The 9,406-nt window shown below is 40.7% G+C and overlaps 1 protein-coding gene across 2 annotated transcripts; it reads left to right on the top strand.

The window, feature by feature from the left end:
* Positions 1–4,025: 4,025 nt before the first annotated feature.
* Positions 4,026–8,331, top strand: trappc6b (trafficking protein particle complex subunit 6B). 2 transcript variants are annotated; one of them, XM_061220295.1, is made up of 7 exons: positions 4,026–4,231; positions 4,722–4,832; positions 5,111–5,178; positions 5,497–5,614; positions 5,771–5,854; positions 7,585–7,678; positions 8,038–8,331. In XM_061220295.1, the coding sequence occupies exons 2-7, from the start codon at positions 4,752–4,754 to the stop codon at positions 8,067–8,069; spliced, it is 477 nt and encodes a 158-aa protein (XP_061076279.1). In that variant the 5' UTR covers positions 4,026–4,231; positions 4,722–4,751; the 3' UTR covers positions 8,070–8,331. The 2 variants fall into 2 exon arrangements, with proteins under 2 accessions (XP_061076279.1, XP_061076278.1); XM_061220294.1 differs by lacking the exon at positions 4,026–4,231 and having other exon boundaries at positions 4,387–4,832.
* The last annotated feature ends 1,075 nt before the right edge of the window (positions 8,332–9,406 follow it).

Below are 9,406 nucleotides of genomic sequence, written 5' to 3'. Positions count from 1 at the left end.
AATTTCAACATGTGTGAACGATAATCAAAATGTAAAACATATATTAAGACCCTCAAGTGCATTATCCTTGAATAAAAGCCACAAAAAACTTTTTACAAATTGTGTCAATACAAAGATCTTGCTTTGTTGCTGTATTATAGTTCAGACGATACCACTTACATGTTTTCATGAAACCATCCAAGGCTTCCACCACAACTCTTTCAGTCGAATTTATGTTTCCATCCATGCTGCTCAAAGAAGTCTTCATCTGAAACAAGCCCGCGTTCTCCTCGTTAACCTTTTCACCAACTTCATGAAAATCTAAAGGCTTGATTTTATAAAACAGTAAGTGGAGCATTCAGTTAGTTTACTTTGCTATGCCAATTACACATCTTACATTTTCCATGCATTCCTTGAGGTGCGATAATTCACTCATGAGCATCTCACTAAAATAGAGAAAAAAAAAAGATTACACATTGCACCGGTATTGTACACCGATGGATGTCAATCGCCATACTAATGTTAAGGGTACAATAGGTAATTTCGGACTTCTAACGGTCAAGAGAGGAATAGCACCAAAAAACACCTTCAAACCACAACACTGTTTATCCCTCCCCCTTCTCTGTAAATGCGCTGACGTTGAAATGCCATTGGCTGTGGCAGTTGGAACCAATTTTTAACCAATGAGTTTGAATTATTGTACAGTTATAGAATGTTTTGGTACATATACAGTGTCGGGCCGTCAACTGTATATTTTGAAACCCGAATTTAAGGACTATAAACACAGGCAGAGGCTGAGTCAACTTGTCAGTGAGCCTTTTTCAATGATAGGAAGGGACTTGTAGAATGGTCTTGTAACAATATTTTAACACAAAAATCTTGCCCATTGTACCTTTAAAAAACAACAGTCACCTTTCAGTTTTCTCTTTCGCCTGTTTCCTCTCCTCTTCAAACTGCTCCAGGATTCCTCTGGTTTTGCCGCCGGTGAAATTAGGCACCTTGCTCTTGTCCGCCGAGTCTCCGCCGAACAAGTACGGCTTGGTGCGGTAGTTTGTCGAAACTTTGGGCTCATTTACCATAAACGTCAAACTTTATTTTCCAACCGCATACATAACACATCACTCACACATAATCATTCATTGATTCATTCATTATCCTAACGCGCTTATCCTGAACAGGGTCGCAGGGGGGCTGGAGCCTATCCCAGCATACATTGGGCGAAAGGCAGGAATACACCCTGGACAGGTCGCCAGTCCATCACAGGGCACACACACCATTCACTCACACACTCATACCCAAGGGCAATTTAGACTCTCCAATCAGCCTAACCTGCATGTCTTTGGACTTTGGGAGGAAACCGGAGTACCCGGAGGAAACCCTCGCAGGCACGGGGAGAACATGCAAACTCCACACAGAGAGGCCCCGGCCGACCGGGATTCAAACCCAGGACCTCCTTGCTGTGAGGCGGCAGTGCTACCCACTGCGCCATCTGTGCCGCCCCCCACCCCACCCCACCCCACCCCACCCCACCCCACTGCACCATCCGTGCCGCCCTCACACATAATCATTTCTGCCAAAAGACTCCTGCAAGAAGAGCCTGTTCTAAGGAGTGTGTAAGCTTTCCGTCATTCTGCCAACGTGAGCTGCAGAGACTGCAGTGTGAGCATGGCTGTATGCCATTTGCCAGAGAAAATGAGGGGAAAAGCCAAAAATGGTGAAATACAGAACATGGTGGCGTAGAGATCAGTGCAGCTCAGTTGGGGTATAGTCTACAGAGGGGCTTTAGAACCGAACAGATGGGTACAGAAGGGGACAGAGACTGTAATGTACCTCCTGTGAGTTTTGCAGGGAGTTCCTGGCCTGTAGACTCATTTCCTGGGACAGGCCAGTTTGTTCGGACAAGAACTGGGACCCAAACAAAAACTGGGAGTCTGTCAGGCTGGAGTAATCGCTGGTCGCACCACTTCGGCCAGAGGATTTACTCCCTCTGTGAAATTTTGTTTTTACAAAAACACTGAGAATTACTATACACAGCTAGAGCAACTTTAGGCCTACATAAGCTTAATATAACAAAAATAACTTTGGAACATTAGTAGTTGGCTAAAAGAGCAATTCATCATATTGCTAATCATAAGTATTTAATTAATTTAGCTAATTTAGCTAAAATGTCACATTTTTAGTAACATCTTCAAAAATATGGTTAACTGCAACATCAAGTCTGGCTGGGTTGCAGATCTTTCATGTAATGTTACTCACCCATTCGATACATTTAAAATCTCTTTAATATTCCACACGCTGGAATACATGTTTCGATCTGTTTCGATGAAAAAAAGCACTGTTGATTAATTTGCTGTGTGGGTAAGCTTTGTTTATCATTTGCTGGATACAGGATTTATAAACAGAAACATTCAGCAGTGGCTCTAAAGAGTAGGGACAATGGCCAGATTGCGAATCGGTTAGCAATCCGACGAAAGTTGCCAGTTATCTAACGACGGCAAGTTTTTACGTTAACCACTAACGTTAGCTAATGAGATGGTGTTAGCTAGTCGAGCGTTTCCTTTTAGGTAAAACATTATAAATTCGTTAATGCGAATATAAAAATGTTATTAATACCTGAATATTTTTTCGTTAGAGTTTCCTCTCATCAGCTATGTTTTGGTAGCAAAAGTTAAATCACCTAATGTTGATTAGTTATCTAGCTAGAGATGGTCATTGAATTAATTCTGGATGAATGAAAGTGGCAGACGTTAAACGTCCTCCACACGTGCAGGCAGCGAGAACTAACCGTTAGCCCACCCCGGCCTGCACGCGGACAAAATAACTTTGGATAGGACCGGTATGGGAGGTTTATTTCGTTTAACACGAGGGGTCAAAATACTACTTCTTAAAAACATTCAACTTTTGGCTTCAAGTTTGTTTTCAGAAATATGCTTCGCGTCTGTGTCTACCTTCTTTGGTTCAGTAGCCATATAGTTTAAATAGCCGTATGCCTACATATTAGGCCTACTAGGAATAACTATTTAGGAAAATTATTATTTGCTATTCCACACTATGTTCTGCATATTTTAGACTGCCTGAATTCGAAAATGGGATATTTTGAAGAGATCCATGTGTCTCTAGTTATTTTGGAACGAAACTACCTAGAAAATTACAGCATTCCAGAACTACCGTCACAATGAAACGAGTAAATATTGTATGTTTGGTTAAAGTGCATTAAAAAAGGCCTACTTTTCTGATCTATGGATATGACCAATATTGTTAAATGCCATCTATTGACCTTCCTTATGGTTTCCGTTGGGTAGGCAAACACGTGGTCGAAGTCTTACTGCACCATACACACATCGGCTATGCCCTGTTCGGCTTAACAAGTAGCAGAGCAAGGAGAGGATACAGACATTTCTACTATGCAATATTACAAAAATGCTGTCAAAATTAAATTTGCCACAGTGCGCATGATTAATAACTGCAATATTACAGCGATGATTATTAAATGTGTCTCAAGGGTGTGGTTTATGGTGCGGACCTCAGTCAGCCTCTTGTCTTCTGCAAACAATATTTAGACCTGCGTCTTGGCTGCCATCACCAAAGCACCTCTGAACCTCTTTGTAGTTCAGTCCAATCCTAACATATCTGGTGCCATCATCCCCACCAATGTGATGTATCTACATCACATTATATTTCCAAACTAAAATGGTCAAATAACGACTTATAAGGCTTGCATTCAGATGTTCAGTGAAAAGTGTGATGTGCTGTATGTATTATATGAATTATTTTTATTGGCATGATAAGGTTACATTGGTTGTTGGTAGTTGGTAGGCCTACATTTCTTTCCTTGAAATTATCAAGATTGGGTTTCACATTTTGAAATTCTCTATTCTCTATTTTCAAAATAAATATTTATTGTACAAACCCGATGTGCTATATTTAGAAACGGCAAACGGCGGTTACCCAACCAGGTGCGCTGATGACGTGTTTGAATTAACCTGAAGGACGATTGTTCGCCAGTCTGCACGAGATCTCTCTCACAAATAAATCTGCTAAGGGACACAACGTGTGATATTTCTTTGGCAAAGTTTGCTATCTGTGTTTTCCGTGGTTCCATATAACGCCACTATCCAGAGCCATAAAGCCATACGCGATGGTTACAGTTTAATGACCATGCAACTTCCTCAACCAGCAGTCATATGACTGAGGTTTCTTTATAGTCCAGTGTGTGTACCCGCCCGGTATAGCACATAGACTCCACGAAAAGGTAAACCCAAAATATTCTACAGTGTAACAATAAAACGTTAAAGTGAACAATTTTGCATAGACATCATTGAGCTAGAAAGCTATATTTTATACCGGGAAAATAAAATGACACGCAGGCGCACTAGAAGGCAACTAACTCATTTTCTACGACTATGAAACTACGTTACCCGGCTGTAGTACGGGGTCCGCACTCCGCAGTTGTCTGGTAGTAGTCTAGCTACTAGTGTGTTACCTGGATAAATATGAACTGTAAATCTAATTCTGTGTTGGGTTAGCATATCGGCAGACATTTGTCATTTAAAGCGCCATTTAAACGACAGCGAGCTAGGTCTCCAAGTGACTTCATTCTGTAGTTAATCTTTGCCATCAAAGCAACGGAGAAGTGCCAAAACATACTAGCTAGCTAGGACCGGTGTATACAACGTTAGCTAGCTACACATAATCCGTTTTCTAATTATTGTGTGGTAACATATGTATGTATATTTCCAAAGGGTCTGAGGCGGACATTTATTTTGCCAAGAATGGCGGACGAGGCACTTTTTCAATTTCTTCACAATGAACTGATACAGTATGTGTACAAATCAGCAGAGCACGGCGAGATGGTAAGTTGGAGCTATTGCTAGCAGATCTGTCGCCGAATTAGCTAGACTAGCTAATTTAGCTATATCAGTCGTTTTTTTTTTAACGTTAACGCCGCTATTTTAATTGGTAACTAGGTATAGCTATTATACTTTTCTACGTTAATTAGAAGGATATTGACAGGAGCAGTCAATTCTATGCATATATATGTATGTCTTATGGCTAAGTAAATAATAGCGGGTTATAATATTATTAAATAAACTATATATACTAACTTTGGCAATTTTGCGTCCCCCTTGAGGAAAACGGGAGGTGCATTACAAAGCTGGAGAACATGGGATTCCGCGTTGGCCAAGGGCTAATTGAAAGGTCTGTCCTAATTACACAAAACGGATAATTAAAATTTAGATAATGTCTTCACATAAGCTCACGAAGTGTCACCGGTGTATTTATTTTAAACGTAGAAATTCATGTTTCGAAATGTTCTGTTAACCTACATGTAAGATGTGCTTGAGTGATGTCAGGTAATGGAGTAGTAACAAGATTGTCGGGTTGCGAGCTAGTGACCTGGGATAGTCAGAACCTCATCCTAAAATGGCACCTCCTACTGTAGAGTGTCCATGGTTGCTTGATTTGTACTGTTTCATTGTGTGCTGCAGGTCTGAGGTGTGTAATTATCTCTGTCAGGTTCACGCGAGACACTGCACGGTTCAAGGATGAGCTGGATGTTATGAAGTTTGTCTGCAAAGATTTCTGGACCAGTGTTTTCAAAAAGCAAATTGATAACTTGCGAACAAATCACCAGGTAATTTCTTCCAACTTGGTGTTGTCATGTCTGTAATCCTTGTGTGCTTGCACTCATGACATAACTGACTGACTGAAGACAAAATTGAAAACCCAGTTATGTACATTATGCTGTTCAGTCCCAAAACCCAGACTATGTATTCTGTTTTTTTCCCAGGGGATTTATGTGCTACAGGATAACAAGTTCCGTTTGCTGACACAGCTCTCCACAGGAAAACAGTATTTAGAACATGCCCCAAAGGTCAGTTCAAATATTCATTGGGGGGGAAGGGTAGAATAGTACCACCATGTTACTTGAGCACCTCAAAATCTGGATGAAGCCTTTCAGTGCAATGGTGCTTTTTCATGCATTATATTGATAGTTATTCACTATATTGTATGTTGTGTGCATTACTGTATAATCGTGTAAAATTTTATTGCTTAGATTGATCAGCTTTAGTCACTGTACCACTCTTGGCATTTTCAGTGCGCACTCAACCTAGTAACCTCTGATTGAGTGCGCACTCAACCTAGTAACCTCTGATTGAGTGCGCGCTCAACCTAGTAGCCTCTGATTGGCTCAGTAGTGTTCTGCCTTGCGAGAATGTGACGTATCTGGGCTAGGGCTGAGTGATATAGCCATTGCGGATGATTTATTTTTTTAGCCCAAACAATTAATTTTTTTGTAAGCGCAGTAGCAACCATCTCCGGCAAGGATTTCTTTCAGTCTTTTTTTTTTTTTTTTTTTTTTTTTTTTTCACAAAGTGCGAAATGCTTACGGGGGGGGGGAAATAAACGTCACTCGTGTCTTTTCAATGTTGATATGACAGCAACAGGGCCATGTTGTTTCCATGTGGTAGATAAAGACATGAGGATAAGGAGCGAAAATGTGAGAAATGTGTTTTTCAAAACTAATAGGCCTAGTTAACCAACATTGAATAGATACAAGTGATGTTTTTTTTCTCCCCCGGAAGCATTTCACTGAAGTTTGGAGATGTGTTACCATATCAAGGAATGTGGTTTATGATTACGGTTGCCCATTGCCTATCCCAGACGCTAAAACACTTTGATGTGAATTGAACAAATAATTATAGAGAAAACAACAAATAACTGCACAACTTCCTCGTGTTTGGAAGACCACGTAAGTTCCCGATGTTCTGAACACCTATTCATGATTTTCTGAACAGCACCTGAAGCACAACTACTAAAGTCTGTTATTTAGGCAAAACTCTATTAAATCATTATGTGGGTAATCTTAACGTCAGTTAAAAACTGATGGCATTTAAATAAAACGGCGAGTGCACGTGTGTGAACAGTCTTACAAGGAACACTTTTGGCAGAGCCGTATAAGCCAGCCTGGTTCGTAGTCTCTCGTTAGCAACATCTTCCCCACCACAATGTCTCTGTGAAGCACCATTACCATGTCACTGTGTGCTGAGACTGATCAAATACGTGTCTCATACCAAGTTTTTATAAAAATGGGAAAGAATGAGACTACGCACACACAAAAACAAAGATGACCTGGAAGTCATTTCTGATTTATTCATCATGAAAGTTCGGAACTGTTCGGAACATCGTGAGCTAACTTGGTCTTCAGTACTCAGTGAGTCTACGTTACACGGTGACAACTGGGCTTATGTTTATTAAACGTCTCTGAGCTGGAGTGGCGACCAAGTATCAATTCACCCATTTAACTCATAATGAATAGTCAGTATATGGACAAGGGAAACCTGATCTTAGATCAGTAATCTCAGTGCTACTTTGAGGTGCTTTATGGATCTATTATTAATCCTTTATTTTAATAGGTAGTCACATTGAGATGGGAATCTCTTTTTCAAATGAGACTTGTATACATAGGTAAAAAAAAAAAAAAAAACATACAGGCATATAGACGGACAGATAAGGTTGAGGCAAGCCCACAAGCCCTCTTATGTTTTGGAGAAGGCCTTGTGTGTGCTGTGCAGTAACACTTGGTTTGTGCTTTTCCCACAGTACCTGGCATTCACCTGTGGGCTCGTGAGGGGTGGACTGGCCAATCTGGGTGTGAAGAGCATAGTCACGGCAGAGGTGTCCGTCATGCCAGCCTGTAAGTGTCACCTGATCTAAGAGAACAACGGCACCACTGTAAACAGAGACATGGCTAAGGGGGGGGGGGGTTGGGGTTGGGGTTGGGGTTGGGATGGGAACCTGAGCCACCCCCTCCTCCCAAAATGCAGGAGATTAATATAACGTATGCAGATGCTGATTGCGATGAATATGAACCCCTCTGGAAAACGGAAGAATGATTGCTGTAATGCTGAAACTGCGCATTTACTCGCTCGCTTGTTGTGGTTGTGGCTCACCTGCGTGTGAGTGCAGGGCCTATTGGCAGACCCTTCGGCCTGAGGTAGCTACAGTGTCACAGCCTGGTGGAGGAGGTCTTCACACTCCGCTCTGTCTCTGCAGGTAAATTCCAGGTGATGATCCAGAAGATGTGAGGAACAGAGGAGTCCCCACTCAACATGAAACACTTGAAAAATCACGTCTCAGTTTTACTGCCTTTTTAAGTGTTTGAAATGTTCCTGCATGCACACTGTGTTGTGGACTACTGTGTATTAATTTAATTTAATGTTCGTTATTATTATTATTATTATGATCATTTCCCACGTGGACCATGTTTGCCTTTAATCGTTTGAATATTGTGTAAAAAAAAAGCCTATTGATTTGCACTGAGCCTTTATTAAATTATAATATAATTTACCTGTTTTAGACCTGTTGTCTCCATGGTAACATCACCCCTGAAATATCTGATATCTAAGCATTTTAGCACATTGATTCAGCTGTCATTTCTAAGGCTGTTGTTGACCTTCAGATATTAGTCACTACTATTTCTATCTGTAGCTGCCAAAATCATTCCTCTAACTAGGGGTAGATTAACTGGCCATTTTAAAATGTACGGAGAACAGCTGGATGCTTGGTATAGAACTTATCCAGATAAGTTGTGCACTCATCAGGGCTACCAAGCAAGCTGCACTGTATTTGTGTTAACTGCCCCATCTGCAACAATTAAAGTCAAAACAATTACCAGCTGAAATGTTGAGGTGGGTTTTCTGTACACTACAGACCTCCATCCCCCCAAATCCCAGGTGGCTAGCACACTCTTGTGGCAGCAATACGCTACTTGACCGAAACCCCATGAGTGTCAGCTTGTTTTTATATGGTCTATGGCCATATAGCACTCAAGCGTAACTACCGTAAAATCCCAAGATGGTCATAGGGCACTCTCGACCGTATACCTTTTCCACCAATCCATCAGAGCCACTTCATATGGAAGGGTTTAACAAGGTTTTAAAATTCATTTAAAATGTCCTGCTGATTTTCTGTTCTTACTGGGATGTTTTGATTTTGTGTGCCATTTCCCTACTCATTACCATGGTCACATCCTGGATGTAGTTTAATTCCTCTGGTCTCAGTCCTACAAATATCAAGTTTTGATTTCAACGTTTCTGATCACAAAGCTATGCTTTTTTAATAATGCCTTTGCCAGGTGTAAACGCCCAATATATTTTAGAAATGTCAAGTCCTGTTAATCCCTCTGTCTTCAGGAACGTTATTTCTGGCTGCCTACCCCTTACTGGCTCAACACCTACACCTACACCTACAGTAGCAAGTACTGTATTACTGTCCTATGTATACTGTCCTCAGTACATTATTATTATTATTATTATTTATGATGGAAATTAATATCCTGAAACGATTAAAATGTATACTAAATATTTGTTTATTGTTTATAGTTCTATTCAAATTACAGAATAAGGTATATTTATAACAGCAT

The sequence above is a fragment of the Conger conger genome, chromosome 14, assembly GCF_963514075.1.
Source record: "Conger conger chromosome 14, fConCon1.1, whole genome shotgun sequence".
Taxonomy (NCBI): Eukaryota; Metazoa; Chordata; class Actinopteri; order Anguilliformes; family Congridae; genus Conger; species Conger conger.
This window is presented reverse-complemented; position numbering and strand designations above follow the sequence as displayed.